At 40.9% G+C, this 18,581-nt stretch overlaps 1 protein-coding gene across 2 annotated transcripts in view; it reads right to left on the bottom strand.

Annotated features, from left to right (window-relative positions):
• Positions 1 to 18,581, bottom strand: part of CLCN5 (chloride voltage-gated channel 5) — a 154,607-nt gene that overhangs the window by 13,326 nt on the left and 122,700 nt on the right. Inside the window, exons 4-9 of one of the 2 annotated variants that reach the window (XM_082609016.1) lie at positions 13,865 to 14,016; positions 11,150 to 11,249; positions 7,356 to 7,543; positions 4,524 to 4,646; positions 3,095 to 3,301; positions 178 to 258 (exon numbers count right to left, since the gene is read on the bottom strand). In XM_082609016.1, the coding sequence (XP_082465142.1) occupies positions 178 to 258; positions 3,095 to 3,301; positions 4,524 to 4,646; positions 7,356 to 7,543; positions 11,150 to 11,249; positions 13,865 to 14,016 (851 nt within the window). The remainder of the gene's footprint in view (positions 1 to 177; positions 259 to 3,094; positions 3,302 to 4,523; positions 4,647 to 7,355; positions 7,544 to 11,149; positions 11,250 to 13,864; positions 14,017 to 18,581) is intronic. The other variant, XM_082609017.1, reaches the window with a different exon arrangement.

The following is an 18,581-nucleotide window of genomic DNA, read 5'->3' as shown; positions in this document are numbered from 1 at the left end:
GAAAACTGGTGCTGCAGGAATTAGAGTTGAGGATGAAAATGGCCTGGAGATCTCCGGCCCCGTGGCAAAGCACTGGAGTTGGGCAGAGCACTTTGGGACTGCAATGTACACAGACAATGGCCAGAATTCCTGGCACAAAATCATGTGCGTGGCTCTACAGACAGATAAAAGTATTACCTCTTCTAGGCTGAATAATACTCCACCAATAGGTGCCCCAAAGGCTACAGATACACCGGCTGCAGCTGCAGCTGACAAGACCTACGATGCAAAACCCAAAATTAGTGAATAGATCAAGGCCACTTTCCTACCTTCAATCACATTTTAAAAAGGAATGTTAGTGGTTACTAAACATAAAAAAACAATTTTATATGCTTCATATCCAGTTTATCGAAAATGAAGTTCAATGTATACTTACTTTGAGAGCAAACACTGTATGCTGAATCTTGAACACATGGTTCACATGCTGGAACATGTAGAGGGCCTTCCTTCATAATTAATTTAGGCATGTACTTGATCTCAAATTATGCCCCCATCCCCAACACTCCCAATTCCGTAACTGATTTTGAGTCTGCAGACCTATTTACCACCGAAATGAAATACTTCCAGTGATGTATTTACATAGCACTTTCTTTACAAAGGAAAGCTTTTAAAATGAGATTTTAAAGGTTCTAATGATACAAAACTGAAGTAATGATTGGCTCACAGCTAGTCAGAAGTTGAAAATATTCAGACAATAAGTATTTAGAGTTTCCTGTACTATGTGCCCTACTCCATGCCTAGTGACCTATGGAAACAGAAGTAGGGGGGCGGGCGACTAGAGGCAAAATTGGGGATAGATTTTGAAAGGAAGAGAAGACCTAAATGTGTTTAGGTGTGGCAAGGAAAAGGGTGAGGAGGGAGAGGAAGTGGAAGAAGCTGTCAGAGAGAAGTTAAAAGGGACAAGGAGATGGGGAAAGAGAGCAAGTGATATTTCGAGAGCACCATCTTTTTATGTCATAGGCATTGGCGTGTGTATGTAAAAGGTGCATGACAAACACACCAGAATTAATAGAAGGATAAAGTCCTTTCATTGGATTCTGGTTGCTGTGGGGTGGTATATAATTTGTGGTAGTGAGGAACTATTTTTAAAAGGAAGTTGAATAAAATTAAGAGTTTTTGAAGAAAAAATGGTTCTCGGCAAAAATAAATAGGCAGGTTTCTCTGGGAGTTCAGGATGGCCAAAGAAAATGAAGGGGGTGGGGGGAAGAGTGATCTCTGGTGCTAGCTGGGGAGGACTTTGAAATTCAAGGCTAGAATGACTTTCATCTGAGAAGGATGAGGACATTCAACATGGAACTTGAGAAAGGGGATTTCAGTGACTTTGTTTAGGATGAATTATGAGGGAGAAGAAAGAATCGAAGTGGCCTGTTTGCCTTCATATTATGTTGTAGAGTAGGGTCTATCTACACCCTACCTTCTCAAATCTCTATTTTACTCTCAACCATCTGGTCACTTTGACAAGGCCCTGGGACATAAGAGGGTTACTGCTGATGGTGAGAACAACAGGAAAAAACAACTGCAAAGTCTGAATAAGCAATAGGAACTGAATGACATATTCAAATATTCATGAGTTTAGTTAGAAATATATATGACATCTGTACAGAGCAACAGCCAGATCAAACTCCTCTCTTATTTTATAAAGAACTATTTGAACAAAAATGCCAATTTTTATGGAATGAAAGTAACCAACAATCTACAGTTTCAAAGTTACCTCTACCTATGCAAAACCAGCAACAATCAACACTTTACTCTTGACAGTTAAAATGTTTTTTTTTCATGTCTTTAGCTTCTGTTATACATTACTCCTGTCTAACAACCTCACTAATTTAATACTGCCTTTATGTCCCTCTAAATTTGACAGATAGCTAAACAACCTACTCAGATATCCCCCTCTCTCTCCTGCTAGCCTAACTCTCCTGCCAGGAACTTTCCCCCTTGAACTATCAAAATGTATTCCATATTTGAAATTTCAACATGTTTGAGTTTCCTTCCGAGACTTACAGTGAATTTTGTTTTGTTTTGTTTTCAGAACAAAATCATTAGGTTCCAATTTTGTGAAAAATCCTTTCTAATGAAATGACCTTGGTCTCGACCCATTCCATATGTGATTTCTTTGTAATTCAAGGAAAATAGAGCAAGAACCATTTTCTTAAATCCTTAATTATAGCAGGACAAAAGTAACCAATGACTTGGAACTTTTAAAAAAATGTTCTTCCTCCTCAAAATGACATACATTAACAACTGTATAAACACGAGAACAACTATAGAGATGCTGCAGCGGGGTTAATTTAGCGGGGTTGAGCCAGAAGACAGGGAGAGAGAGATCCAATACAGAGAGAAACCAATGCAGCGTGCTGTTACGTAGAAATAAAAGATGGAAAAGCTGGCATCTGAAACACATGCTGAGTTTTATATTCTTTCACAGGGATAAACAACTTTCTTTTTAAATAATCTTCCATTAGTTTTGTACTTATTTTGTACTAGAAATAGCACACGCTTGTATAGAATTATACATAATAAAAGTTGACGTCCTTACTTCTCCCTCACTTTCCCCCTCACCAGAGGTAGACATTTTTTAACAGTTTGGGGTGAAACCACTTTCCAGCCATTTTCTTTCTAGGTGCATATATACCTACTTTTCAAAAACACTAACTGATTTTTACTATACACATTATTCTGAGATTGGCTTCTAAAAGTTTAATGGTATTTTATAGCCATCATTCCATGTGAGTATACATAGCATTATCTCATTCTTTTTAACAGTTGCACAGTATTCTAGAGTATGGACAGAATCTTGTTTATTTAATCAGTCCCCCATTGATGGACATTTTGATTGCTTCCGTTTTTCACGATGTTGACAGATGCTTCACTGTCTATCCCTATACACCTTTGTGCACACATGGTAGGATGTCTGTAGGATAAATTTCTAGAAGTGGAACTGCTGGGTCAAAGGGCATTTGCATTAACACTGGTAGAATCCTTCAACTCTCATCCCTAAGGTTGTACCATTTATGCTCTCACCAAAAAAGAGACTATTAAGGCCGTTTGTTATTACCTCTCTGCGTTTGGCTTCATTCTTCCTGTATTTGTTGAAGCAGTGGCACAGGATGTTCCCACAGCAGCAAGCCACGTGCACTAGGGGGCCCTCTTTGCCCAAGCTCAGGCCAGATGACACTGCCAGCACCAGTGTTATGGTTTTGATAATCAGGGTCCACTTACCCAAATAGCCCCTAATAATGAAACCACTCAAGATAGTTTTTATCTGCAGGTCAAACACAGAGAGATTGAATACAGACTAAGTAAGGAAACAAGGCTAACAAGCAATAAATCTGGTCCTCGTTATAGAAACTGCACCTTTTGAAAACAACTGATATATAAATGCTTGACCCACAGTGATCCCAGTTTGGGAGGGAGCCCAGCAGCCCAAGAAAGTGAGAAATGTTCTTTAAACTTTCATGTTCCTTTTTTTCTTTTTGCCCATGTGATAGCTGGGCAAGGTAGTATTGTAAGTATGAGAGTGCACAGTATGGAGAAGGGGCGGCAGAGATGGAGGGTGGTTCCCTTACTTAATCCTGACAGGCTAGTATAGCCTTGACTCTCTACCAAGGAATCTGTAACTATGACTTGGTCAGGAAACAGAGAGGAGGCAAGGACATCCAGGTAACCTAAAATCTCTGTGGTTTCAGTCACTGTCAAGCAATCTAAACCAAAAGTACTTAGAAATAGGGTTTTAGTCACCCTCCTTCTAGCCCAAATCATATTGCAGGAAATGTAGCAAAACAGTTTTATTTCTTCTGCTCTAACAAAGTTGACAATACCACTATTTTTTCAGACCAGAAGCCTGGGATCTACCCTAGGAGCTTCTTGGTTAGGGAGTCGGGGAGGTCTTCAGGGGCCTGGTTCACCAGGAACCCGGAGGAGGCTAGGAATCAACTCCCTCTATTTATTTATTTTTAAAATATTTATTTATGGCTGCATAAGGTCTTTGTTGCTGTGCTCAGGCTCTCTCTAGTTGCGGCGAGCAGGGGCTACTCTTTGTTGCGGTGCACAGGCTTCTCATTGTAGTGGCTTCTCTTGTTGCGGAGTATGGGCTCTAGGCGCACGGGCTTCAGTAGTTGTGGCATGCGGGCTCAGTAGTTGTGGCTCTCAGGCTCTAGAGCGCAGGCTCAGTAGTTGTGGCACATGGGCTTAGTTGCTCCATGGCATGTGGGACCTTCCAGGACCAGGGATCAAACCTGTGTCCCCTGCATTGGCAGGCGGATTCTTAACCACTGCCCCACCAGGAAGTCCCTCAACTCCCTTTAATGTCCAGGTAGCCCAGCCTGGGAGGAGACTTAAGGGAAGATCTAGAGAGGCCCTAGATTGCCTCGTGATCTGATCCTGCTTGATAGTCAACTGTGGTATGTGCTGGAATACATATTAAATCATTTTAACTAAAAAGGATTCATTATTGTTACCATTTATAAACCATTTTAGAGACTCACCTCAGGGATTCCGGAGCCACAGGCATACGGTGCGAACACCTTGACAAGAGATACGGCAAGGAAGGCAAATAGGAGAGCCCAGAGGACATACATGAAGTAATTGACTATGTAAGCAAAGGCTCCCTGGAACAGGGGAAAAAGAAAGACGCTTGTTTTAGCCCAGACAGCCTCAGTGAGGCATGCAGCTCTTCTGAGTAATGGGTTTTCAGGAGAGGAGGTCAGAAAGAAAAAAAAAACAGTATTAAATTGCTCAAGATGTTCCTTCCCAGACTGCCAGCAAAGCAACTGTCAGCCCACTTGCTACTGAAAATGAGAGGCTTTGTTACACCCAGAGGACACTGACAATGCCTTCTAAGGATGGACAAGAACGAAGAAGCAAATTCACTTTCTATATGAGTGCTTTGATAGATTTTGTAGTCAAATATATATGATACTATGTCAATTTCATTAAGAGTCTTAACAGCCCTTTTATTGGAATGGCTGAACCTTGACTACACATTAGAAGTGAAGACTGGCTCCAGAGTTCCATCAAATTCATCCTTGCCTACTACCTACCTTGGTGTCAAATTCTCATAGGTTAGAGTATCTAAAATTCTTGGGTGTTTTTCTTAAAATAAGCAATGACATTCTGTAGAGACGACCACATCTTTGAGAGAATTTTGCCACTGTTGTAGCAAAGGTGTAGTTGCTGAGTGGCAACAAGAAAATGCAGTAGAAAGTTTTGGGCTCTGACCATCAAACAAAATCCGTGAGATGTCAGATATCGCAAAGAATAAAACAGCAACAGCTATTTTTAAAAATGGAGAGAATATACTTATGAGACTATCCCCCTATTATAATGAAATCTGCCAGAAATCTAATTTTGACCACTAGCAAGCATTCACCAACATTAAAGGGCTCGCAAAATAGCTATGCCTTACAAAAAAAGATATTTTGAACACTACCAGATGATGCTTGCTCATAGAAACATTTGAAGTTGAAACTCACTCAAATTACATGAAATACAAAACTCAAGGGACTTTCGACTTTTTAAAACCTAAAACACTATCAAAATAATTCATTGACCTAGACAAGGAGAACCAAAATGCTCAGGTTTTTTCTGAGTTATAATTTTGACACAGGTTTCCCATTACTTTAGTCCCTCAGAGGAACAAATAATTGCTCTCTCTTGGCCTTTAGAATGTAGCTAGGGAGGAAGAATACTCTAGAAGTAGGAGACAAAGAGGAAAAGGGAGGGAAAGGGGAAGTAGCTGAAACTGACTAGAGGCAGAGACCAGGAGGTCAAGTTCTTGGCAGGAGAACTCTTCTTAAAACCTAGAAGACTGTTTCCCCAGGCAAGAATTTCATTCATTAAAAGGAGGGCCAGAGAAAGTTGTCACTTGTGCAAATCTCCAGCTCGTTTGAAAGTTATGGTTGGAACACTTAAACACATGCACACAGCTCTCAAGGAGTAGCATGGGGGAGCCTTGTTGTGATGGAACAGTAGTTCTGCATCTTGATTGTGGTGGTGGCTACACAAATCTACGCATGTGCTAAAACTGTGGAGAACTACACACACACACACACACACACACACACACACACACAAACACAGACTCACCCTAAATCTGGAGCTTCTCAAACTTTTCTACCCAAGTACATACTTCTAATCTAGGAGAGAGGATAGGGGGTGGGGTACCCACCCAGAGCAGAGCTGAAATAGATATTCTGTTTTATCTTAAACATAGGACTTTTGCATTCCTTTTTAATGATTGTTTACATTTAATTTTTGAAAAAATTTTCTTCCAAATACTGATCAGGAAAAACTGATATTCTGGGAAAGTACATAGCATGTATCCTGAGGTTTCAACATACCCTCTGGTACGCTGACCTAACCCCAGTCTGAGAAGCACAGACTTAAACCCTCTCACACATATAGTATGTAGCTAACCCAAGCCAATATGCACATTCAGATATATGTACATAAACACTCTTATTTCTGACTTTATTATTTTCTTATCCTTCTTTTACCTTCACTGAATCTGTGGGGGGGTGTGCCATTTCAAATTGTTTGTGGACCAAAGTCGGTACGAAAATAAATTTTAAAAGTACAAACAAACATCCTAGTCTTCTCCCCCTCACTTAACCAACAGAGCAGATGAGGAGTGAGCTGAGATAGTACCTGTTTTAGTTGGTGGAAGCCAGAGTGGAATTGGGAGTTGAGAGTTGTTTTGTGTGCTTTCGTGTTTAGTAGGAGAGATCTAACATGCAAACCAAATGGTAAGAGAAAGGTAAGGAACCAGAAAACAAAGTTACTTTTACATCCAAAAAGATATGCTAAAAGACAAAGACAAATGAAAATTTTAATTTAGTCTCAAAATGTATGGTCAATTTTATTCCTGGGTTTCTGTTATTTTGCTATGGAATGTATCATAATTTTTTTAATGTTCTAATGCAATGCTCAGGGAAAAATCACCTAAACACATTTTTAACCCATTTCGTCCTTTGTTAGAAATGATAGCTTACCTGTTGGCTGACTCTGACATTTCCACAGAAAAAACTAGAGAAAGATTCAGTCACACGGTGTACTAATAACTAAGAAGAAACATCAGGCTTGTTTAAAACAAGCAAAACATTTTAAGTTGTTGTGTAAGCATCAAACAACTCCACATGTCAGAAGAGATAGAAATAGGGCTGCACTTAAACCACAGAGAAAGGCAGCTGGCACTGGTTCCCCTTTTCATGAAAAGGAAAATAAAGGAAGATTCCACAATTGCCACGAGGACAGTATAAAAAATGAAGTAATGTATGAATAATTAAATCAGTGGTTCAGAAATCTTCACTACGTGTTACCTCATTCGTGCTGATGATAAGCTGGGACCAGCTATTCCACTCTGGGCATTTGTCTCTGTCTTCAAAGGTGACGTGCTGGGAGTTCCAGCAACAGTGTTCATGGTTAAACCAGATTCCCCCTGTGCATATACCTTCTTTTAAGTCTGTCATCCAGTGAGCAGAGATGTCTATCAAGCCAGCTAGGGAACCTGATTTGAGGGGAGGGAAGGAAAGGCCACAGTTGTAAGAGAAAATAAGGGAAAAGGAATCAAAATGATGGACAAGTATATACTTTCTCATTCTATTTGCAACCTCCTTCTGATTCTCTGTCTGCTTGCTTTTCACCTTTTATCTCTAATGGATTTTACCTGTTATTAAATGCCTGTTCAAGAGGGGAAAACAACAACAACATTGTCTGCATTAAACACTGTGTGTGCAGGATCTTTATTGTATATGGGAAACTTAGAGGAGAGCAAAGTGGTTGGGTGGGAGCAAGGGGCGAGTGGATTTGACTTTTAGCTGCTTCCCCTGGCAAAGACTCTGCTTTGACTTAGAGTTGATGAATACCGATCCATAAAGACGGTCAAGTTTCTTAAAGTTTATTTTATTATCACTTTATACATAAAACTGAGAAACTGTGAATTGCCCATGTTGAAGAATATTATATGATATTTATTTGAGATGGCTTGCCAAGGGCAGTTGATGAAGACTATGAGGAAAAGGGCTCAGTCTCCATACCAATTTGGCTCCAGCGGCGAGGGAATTTGAGCGGTGGCAGGAAGGCATTCTAGGCTAAGGGAACTGAAGTTATAAAAGCACAAACTGTGATGTACATGGAAGATTAGATGAAGCTGTAGGTAGGCTGAAGCCTCCTGAGCCTAGGATGTGAACATCCTGAAGTTTTCTTAGTGACAAGGAGCAAATAGTATTTTATACAGAACGTTCCTCAAAGAAAATCATGAGAAAATGAATGGGGACTGGGCTTCCCTGGTGGCGCAGTGGTTGAGAGTCCGCCTGCCGATGCAGGGGACACGGGTTCGTGCCCCGATCCCGGAAGATCCCACATGCCGCGGAGCGGCTGGGCCCGCGAGCCATGGCCGCGGAGCCTGTGTGTCCGGAGCCTGTGCTCCGCAACAGGAGAGGCCACAGCAGTGAGAGGCCCGCGTACAGCAAAAAAAAAAAAAAAAAAAAAAAAAAAAAGAATGGGGACTAATGCACTGCGGCTAATAGACTGATAGGGTTAAGATAGTTATAGTACTTTCAATTCTGCCCTTCTCATCATTTCTGCTGTCCAGATGAAGAAACGCTGGCATAAAGAAATTAAATGGTCTAGAATCGTGCTTTAGGGAAATAGCAAAGACATCATAAAATTCACAGCCCCTGAATTCCGAGACTGTTCCTGCATTCTGACACACTGCTTCTATTGTTGCTCTCCAATGCTTAAAAACAAAATACCCTGTGTGTATGAGGGAAAGAAAAATATTCACTGACCACCTAGTGACAAGACATACATTAAAAAGTTGAGGATATTACGCCTACGTTCCAACAGGCTGGAGGCCATGTCATGTGTATGTTTTGGTAGGTGCTAAGAGTGCTAACACACTCTCTTAGTTATTTACATATTTGAATAACCTAGTCAAATCTAACAAATTGTTTGACACCTACTCTTGGCCACTCCAGTTCCCGCCGTCTCTTCCTTCTAACTCCTATTGCACTTACTGCCTGGATTCAGAAAACTAACACGATGTTAAAGAGTTTGGCTAATTCTCTGGTTGTTTCACGCGTGCATGTCTTATTCTACCTAACACTGGTACCCTCCATCCTATCTTCCCGTCTACATCTCCTTCTCCTTCTTTTCCCAATTGGCTCTTTCCTCCCTGGTTACAAATATTAGCAGGTTTCCCCTGCCCTAAAGAATGAAATGCCTCCCCTTGTCCATGCTACCATTTCAAGCTTCTATTCTTTCTCTCCTTCCAGTGACTACCCAGTATCCCCAAAACTTCTACAATGGTTGCCTTCCCTTGAAATCTGGCTCCTGGGTACTCCCTGGTAATCCAGTGGTTAGGACTCGGCGCTTTCACTGAAGGGGCCTGGGTTCAATCCCTGGTAGGGGAACTAAGATTCTGTAAGCCGCATGGCGCAGCCAAGAAAATAATAAGAAAGACATCTGGCTCCTCATATTTATCTGAGATGCTTTTTCAAGGTCACTGGTATCCTCCTAACTGCTAAACTACATAACCTTTTCTCAGCCCCCTTCCTTCTCGTCGGCTTCTGTGCAATACTTGACATTACAGGCCACTCAGTCTACTATGAGCCAGCTCTAAATTGTCCAGACCACGTCTCTCTTCTGTGCGAGCCAGAAAAGGGACATCATTAACACCCTAGACCATGGGTTGGCAAACTATGGCCCGAGGGTCAAATCTGCCTCTGTGTTTTTAAATAGAGTTTTTCTTGGTCACAGTCCAGCTCGTTTATTTTCCTACTTTCTATGGCTACATTCTTGCTATACAGACCATTTGGCCCACAAATCCTAAAATATTTACTATTTGGCCCTTTACAGAAAAGGCTTGCTGACCCCTGGCCTAGATAATCTTTGAAAACTCTGCTATGGATGAACCATTTCTCATTTGCTGTGATCATTTTATACTCCATGGCTCATGAATTATCTCTAGGTAGCAACAGCATTGTGAACAACTGGGCACTGTGTCGAGTGCTGTATCGCTGTATTTCATTCAGTTCTCGCAACAAACTTGTAATATAGGTACTCTTATTATCCCCATTTTACAAGTCAGTAAACTAAAGCTTCCAAGGGTTAAGAAACTTGCCTGAAGTCACAAAACTAGCAAGTGGTGGGGCTGGGATTCAAATCCAGGTAGCCATAAACTAGAGCCTGTGCTATTAACTACCATTCCATCCCAACCGCCATCCAATTTCCCACCTTTTATTTTAGCTCAATATTCTAAATCTTCCTAGGCCCATCTTCTAATGCCACAAGGATATAAGTCTCAGCATCTCTGCCTGGTATTCTTGGCTTTCTGCCTTCCCCATGGGAGGGGAAGCCCGCTTGGGAACCTGCTTTAAAGCTGTATTGCATAGCAAGTGTGCTATTCCTGGTTAAGATTATATATTATTTGGAGTGGCTTAGGAGGTTGATGGAGAAGATAGGAAAAGGTGGTACCATCCCAGTCCTCGGCCACCATGAAAGAGTAAGAATTTAGGCCCCCTAAGGGTATAAGCCATATCTTATATGCTTTTCTTTACTCCCAAATGAGAGAGTGTATATTTAAGAAATAGCTACAAAAAATCTCTCAGGAAGTACTCTTCTACATGTTCTTTCCTAAACCCCATGCTTACTAATATGTTAAAAAAAAAAAAGGGAATTCCCTGGCTGTCCAGTGGTTAGGACTCAGCGCTTTCACTGCTAGGGCACGGGTTCAATCCCTGGTCGGGGATCAAGATCCTGCAAGCCACGCGGCACGGCAAAAAAACAAAAACAAAAAACAAACAAAAAAAACCTGTCTCTAATAGAAAGGTTCTTCCTCAAGACAAGCACCAAAAGGCAGTACTAACAGCACCTTAAACTGGATACAATATTTTATAGCATTTCCTCATTTAACCTCATTTATTTAAGGAAGGAGATGAGGTATTAGTATCTCTTTATAGATGGGGACATCAAGCTTCCCAAAGGTCCATGAGCAATTCCGTTCATGTAGGAAAACAGTAAAGCACAGCATTCAATTCAGTTCATGACTTGGGAGAAGGGCACACCACAATTTTAGGAGATTTGTTTAGAAAGCTAACATGGTTTACCATACCTGATAAAAGCCCAATAAGTAGCATCAACAACCAGCCAGAAAAAGCATCGCTCACACTGTGAATTAAGGCCCATGTTGACTCCTTGCTTTTATTGGTAATCTAGGGAGAAATGAGAAAACATTGATACATTCTACACGCACTTTTGCTTTTTTACCTCAAAATGTGCGATAAAGAAACACAAAGACAAACCTATTCATTGGGAACAGAGTCCAATTTAGAGTTACTTCTCAAATCTTTGGCTGAACCAACGCCACCACGAACTTTGAGCTTTATTGAACCCTGTCTTACTGAACCCCACCTTCATCTCCAGTATTGCAATGTCTGCAAGTACCTTATTCAGGACTTCCCTATTAGCTGCTAAATTCTTATAACATCAATCTGTTTTGCTTACTGCAGCGGTTTCTTTCTAGCCTGGACATCAGAGTCCAAAGATGGTCTCTTGACTCACAGCAAATAGTTTGATTGTTTTTCAAAGAATAAACAAACACGGGCTTATTTGAGGGGTTAAAAGTACAATTTGTGGTTTTCTACCTGGGGCTGTGCTTCAGGTGAGGCAAATTCCAAGACTTGATACCACAAACCTCTTACTGTACAGTGATCACAGATGCTAAATGATATCAGGGATGATCTCTTTCATTTTCAAAAACCTGCTGGGAATATCTGCAGCTTTCAAGAGGTGCAGAAACTTTTGCCTTTTAGGTCCTAGTCTTGTCAATTTAACCCTTCAGTGCCCACACTTCAAAACCAAGCATTCTAACAGCTTTGTCATTAGTACTTCCTCCTTCTCTGAACCTCTATTTCTTTCTTTCTTTCTTTCTTTTTTTTTTTTTTTTTTTTTTTTTTTTTGCGGCACGCTGGTCTCTCACTGCTGTGACCTCTCCCGTTGCGGAGCACAGGCTCCGGACGCGCAGGCTCAGCGGCCATGGCTCACGGGCCCAGCCGCTCCGCGGCATGTGGGATCTTCCTGGACCGGGGCACGAACCCGTGTCCCCTGCATCGGCAGGCGGACTCTCAACCACTGCACCACCAGGGAAGCCCTGTACCTCTATTTCTTATCTTTGAAACTGTAAGTTAGCTACCCCATCTTGATCTGCAGTGACATCACAAGTAATAAATTATTATAAAATTTTAAAAGCAGTTTAAAATTTCATTTTGACTTATGACTTTAAGTTTCCAATTTAAGTGCTGAAAGTAGATGAGGTGACACTTTTCCCTATGACAGTGTTTCCATTCAGATGATGAACAGTTAATGCCAAAAAAAGGTCACCTTTGAACATTTGATTAACACATTTTAATTGATTTTAAATTATTATTAGCTGATATAATGTGTCTCAGATACAACCATTTTGATATAATGGGAAATGTGCCCTTGTCATATCACAGGTGGCTTTCACAATCTGAGTAACATGTTGAATAAGCAAATGGTGACAAACTGAACTCTGAATACAGATAGCAAAATTTCTAAAGCCGTAAGATTCTATATTTTAAAGGCTGCCTGATGAATTGATATAACAGAAAGAATATGTGTGTATGTTCCCAAACAGCAGGAATCTTATAAAAAACAGAATGTTTTATAGAGATCACCTTTTTGAGTTAGGAGAAGAAAACTCTATGGGATTATGACAAATCCAAGGACTACAAAGAAATTTCTCAAAACCTGTACCTGGGACAACCTGACTCCTGGGTTTAGGTGGTCTTGAGAAAGCCAGTCAGGAGCTCGGAAGGGAATGAAAAGTGATCTGAACCTGACTGCTCAGGAGATTCACTCAGGTCTGAGAGGAGGAAATCATGAATTCAGGAGAGAATGGAGTCAACTTAAAAATCGAATTTTAAATTTGGAATCAAAGCAGAAATAGTAAGAAAGAAAAAATAATCATACTTACTGTTGGCTGAAGAAATGTTCCCTACTGAATCAGGATGACTGGGGCTGGGGCCCTACCTTTTGAATAAGCTCTCTATGTGCTCCTGACACAAACTAGAAATTGTGATTCCCTGATTTAAATGATACACAGCAATAAGTTAAAGGCAAATGACCTTGGCGGACTGCTCTGAGAAGTTTCCACAGTACTTTGAAAAGAGAAAAGTAGGGAGATTCTCTTGTCATATTCAAAACAAACTGGGCCATAGCTATAAGTACCATCTATCACCTAACATATTAATGTCATTGATCTGAATTTGACTGGTCTTGTGGTTTCGTGTGAGTTAAATGCATAAATTTGCTTTGGTTTTATGGTTGTACAAGAGCTATAATCACGGGTTTACCCTGTAAGCTTCAGTAAACACTACAGCTCTGAGATTTTTTTCCCTTTATTCCTTTAAAAAGAGCCCATTTACTTTTCTTAGGTGTAAAAATCCTGCTTCAAGGGGAAACCATAAAAGAGAGATGAGATGGGGAAGGAAGATCTTTGAAATTTAATTTGGTTCCTCCCACCAACTTTGTTTTCACCTCTCTGCACAGGCATTTATACCCAAGGATCCTTTTCAACCACTTACTATCAGGAGATAAATCAGCATTAAATATAAATTCTTTTCAAAATCATATATAAGATACCTTAAAAATAAAAATATATTAAAAATAAACCCTACATGTCCAACAGAAAACAGATTCAGCCACATCCAGGGTTGAGGGAAAGAATACGTATAAAGAATCTATATCTTCAACTTCTTCTCCTGAAGTTTCCTAACACTCACTCACAATGCATCTTTCGTCTTACCTCTCGGTGCCTATCCCGGTCTCGAGACTTCTCTCTCACCCAATCAATTGTATTGAAATCATCATAGGTCCCCACACCAGGGATTGGCTCCTCCAAGAAGTCCATCATCCTATTTGAAGAACCTATTCCTCCACCATTGTATGACTTGTCCTCTGGATTGAACAGAAAACAGACATTAGTACTTCAGACACTCTGGACATTTTTAATACCTCTTTTCTGAGCACCAAGAGGTGAGCCCTTAAGCTATCAGATGACTACTGTTAGGGTGTGCTGATAAAGCAGAATAATCACCTGGTAGGAACATCCATCACATTCAGAAGTTTCTGTGGCTTAGGCACAAAATGATGAGCATCTCGAGGCAGTGTGAATGGAAAGGGATGTATGAGAGCCACAGTACAAAGGGAGAATTGACAGGGGTTGAAGTTCAGTGGGAAATGATTTGTGAAACAAAAAACAGGAGCTTGGAGCAGCTTAGGTATTTCAGTTTCTGTTCTAGGATGAAGACAAAAGGGTCAAAGGTCTTTGCAGACAAATCAAGTCAGAAACCATTTTACATTTATAAGGCAGTAATTCCATTCTCAGAGGTGGCTTTTGCCTGAGTGGGGACTCCAAAGAAAGCATGTAGGTCTCTTCTAGAGTTAAGCTGGTTGGAATGTACATATTTCCCTTCCATAGATAATAAGACTTTGATTCCTGATGCCATGGGTTTGTGGAAACTTTTACTGAGTATGCCAGGACAGTCTAAGATTTCCAAGTAGAGATTTAAAGAAAAGTGCATGGCTCAGAGATGACATGTCCCTCCCTGATCCTTCAACTGGAAGAAACATATCCTTTTGGCCAAAAATCACAGTCCTTCACCTGCTTCGTTTTTAGCACTTCTACTCTAATTACTTAAGCAAATGCTTTATCTTCTTTTCTAGACTATAAGCTCTTTGAGGGTAGCCCTATTATCTGATTTACCATTGCCTTCTCCAGTGTCTAGCACATAGCCACGACCCAATAAATATCAGCTGAACCCAGGTTTGTTTGATGAACAGTTGGGATGAGGGAGGAGTGTTCAAACTCAGAAGTTGCACTTACACAAGGTTCCTTAGTATTGCTTAACAAACTTCTTCAAAATTTCCACAATCCTCTGGTGGAACAAGATTTCACTATTAAACATAAAATGTAAAATCGTATTCAGGAATGCATGCAAATGCACAATGAGGAAAAATGCAGAGTAATGCCATCAATGAACTCAGCCAGCCACAGCTCACATTTGCAGCATCAACCTTGGCAGGGACAAAGTTCTATCGAGACTGGTGATGAATTCCTCTGTGAAGAAGGCCAAAGTGGGCCTGAGCTGACCTCCTCTTCCCCCATCCATACCCCCACCTTCACTCTAAACTCCTAACAGACAACTTGAGCACCCTCAAAGGATAAGTTTGAATTAACACCCAAGTTGTACCTGGTTTACAAAGTCTAAGTCTCCTGAATACCTACCTAGTTCAGCTTACCTTTCGCAAGCAACACACACACATGAAAGGAAAAGCTCTGCAGAATCCAAATCATAGTAAGGGTGGGGGTGGGGTGGGGGTGGAGTGGAGGAGATGAATAAGTTAATCTTAAAACCCCTAACCAAAGTCCTTTCCATATCTTCAAGCATACCTGGCTGTAAAATGGTTGACTGCTTAATCACCAGTCCAGCATTTCCTATCATGTCAGTGGCATACTGATAAAGATTAACGCTGGTGTGTTGTTTGAGAGCTTGGAGGGAAACAGCCAGCCGAGAAATGAGGGCAGAAAGAGACTAAAGTATGTGGGGCAGGGGGGAACCAAGCTGTTTCAGTTCTCAAGACAAATGCTGACATGAACACAGGACACCAACCAACCAGAAACTGACTTTTTAAAGCAGGTTAATGCTTCAATTGAATTTGGTCTGGTTTAAGTGTGCTCCTTTCAGGAGAAATTTTCAAAGGATTTTGTGAAGCTGATTTTTAAAAGCACCTAATAGTTACCTAACGTTACACTATATATCAAATGAGGCCCCCAGCTGGAAGAATATTAAGACAAAATGAAGATCTGCAACAAGCTTCCTAACAGGAAAGAAAAAATCCTATTACATCACTAGGTAACATGAGCACTGCATCATCCTTCTTTGTAGATAGTCTCCTATTATAAATGCAAATTGTCAGGCAGCTCTAAAAGAGCAGGCAGTGATTAGAATCCGACAACAGACTGCTTGTGATTCTCCAGATCCCCTTCTCCCTGGGGTCACGCTTCGGTCCTTGGCCAGGCTCAAATCTGCTTACCTTCAATCACAGCTTTCTTTTTTTCTGCCTCAAGGAAGAAATAACCTTGGCAGCCCGCATTAGCTCATTTAGGTTGAGGAGCTTTTACAGAAGGAGCCCCTGTCTGAACAGCTTTAGAAGGGCACTTGCTGCATTTTCTGCCTTTCACAGGAACAAACACCACCTAAAGAACCACCAGTGTTCCCTGGCGGTCAGAATGTGATGTCACTGTTGGAATCACGTGACCAGACCCTTGGACCAGCCTTGGAGAAAGGAAGATTTTTAACCCGAGCACAGAAGCCTTAAAGATGTAGTCTCATCTAAACAAATGTCATCAAACTTGGGGCAGTCAGGTCAGTTCAGAAAACTGGGATCCAGAAAGTTTTAGTTTTCAGACCTCATTTAGCAGAAAATCTATGAAGGCAAAGTAGAAATATCGGAAAGCATTTAGAGTTACAGGGACCCTAAGTTTAAAAAACAAAAAACGAGGCAGGGGAGACAGGCAAATATAGAAAGGCTTTTTAAAAAAGGGCACTGGGGGATTCCCTGGTGGTGCAGTGGTTGAGAGTCCGCCTGCCGATGCAGAGGACACGGGTTCGTGCCCCGGTCTGAGAGGATCCCGCATGCCGCGGAGCGGCTGGGCCCGTGAGCCATGGCCGCTGAGCCTGCACGTATGGCCGCTGAGTCTGCGCGTCCGGAGCCTGTGCTCCGCAACGGGAGAGGCCACAGCAGTGAGAGGCCTGCATACCATTAAAATAAATAAATAAATAAATAAATAAATAAATAAATAAATAAGGGCACTGGATACTAATAACAGATAAAATCTCACAAACGTAACAAGCTAAGTAAGTGAAATGAGTGACAGATGCCGGACACAAGAGAGCACATAACATGATTCTATTCGTGTAAGTTCAAAGTCAGCCAAACCTAAATTATATCGTTTTAGGACACAAATGTAAGTGACTACATTCTAAAGAGAAGCAAGAAAATGACAGAAGTAAAGACAATACAGCCAGAAGTAAAACCAGAGGAGAGAGGGGGTCGCCATCTGGATGGAGCACATGGTGAGGGTGGGGCTTCTGGAAGGCTGGCAATTTTTCTTAATCTGGGCAGGGGTTACCTGAGTATTCACATTATAATTATTCTTTAAACTGTACACACATGTTTTATGTCTTTCTATGCACACATCATAGAGAAAATTATGAAAAACTGAACCACATATGAATTTACTATACAAAGTCAGTTCTTTAATACCACCTAGTAATTTTGAACACTCAGAAAGCAGTCAAGAAAATGAGGTGTGTTAGTGGTAGTGCTCTAGCTAGAAAGCAACATCAAGTCTGATCTCATTCATCCAACCTGAGTAAAAGTAGCTATTTCAGCCATGAAAATTAATTCACTACTACAGTCGCATTGTTTCAAAGGCTTTCCCTTCTCTTGTCTTATTCCGAAGGCTATTTTTAAGCAGGTTTTAATAAACTGTGCAGTAAGGCTAGTCCAGTAAAGAAGAATGAAATTGCCACCTCTCACTATACCTACCACTGCTGTATGATATATAGGAAAGTTGTTAAGAGAGTAAATCCTAAGAGTTCTCATCACAAGGAGAAAACTTTTTCCTTTTTTCTTTTCTTCTTTCTTTTCCTTTTATTGTATCTATATGAGAAGATGGATGTTAGCTGAACCTACTGTGGTAATCATTTCACAATATATGTAAATCAAAGCATCCTCCTGTATGCCTTAAACTTATACAGTGATGTATGTCAATTATTTCTCAATAGAACTGGAAAAAAGAAAAGGAAAAAACTGCCATCTCCGAACTCCCTACGTGAATCCACAGGACAGCCACTGTTGAACATTAATCTAGTCAGTGTGCTCCAATAATCAGACTTGAATGTAGGGCTTTAAAATGTTGTGATTACTCTCATCAGTTCTTAAGGCCCAATGCATCCTGAAATGTCAGTACAACAAAACCTTAGGAAATGTGAGGTGCTTCATGGAACCTGTATGCTTTTGGTCTGTCCATCACTATGATGACATCTCAGTCTCTTGATGAACTAACCTAGCACTAATGAGAAGTAAAATGAAGTGGCAATGGAGAGTATTGTGGCAAAGAACTAAAAAGCTTAAAAAGCAAAACCTATGGCCCAAGTGTGACTGTCTTATACAATTACACTTTTAGAAAAGTATGTATATCTTACTTAGAGAGGATGACAGGGCCAACCTCACAAGCCTCCTTCAAAGTTATTCTTTACTCAATAGGATTCTGCCTATAGTATCTGAAGACCACTACAGAATTAACTTACTTTAATAAGATTTACTTTATCTTTTTTTTTTTTTTTTTTTTTTTTTTGCATTACGCGGGCCTCTCACTGCTGTGGCCTCTCTCATTGTGGAGCACAGGCTCCGGACGCGCAGGCCCAGCGGCCATGGCTCACAGGCGCAGCCGC

The sequence above is a fragment of the Mesoplodon mirus genome (genome assembly GCF_964341445.2).
Source record: "Mesoplodon mirus genome assembly, chromosome: X".
In the NCBI taxonomy this organism is placed as follows: domain Eukaryota; kingdom Metazoa; phylum Chordata; class Mammalia; order Artiodactyla; family Ziphiidae; genus Mesoplodon; species Mesoplodon mirus.
Note: the sequence above shows the minus strand (reverse complement) of the source record. Positions and strands in the feature narration are given on the sequence as shown.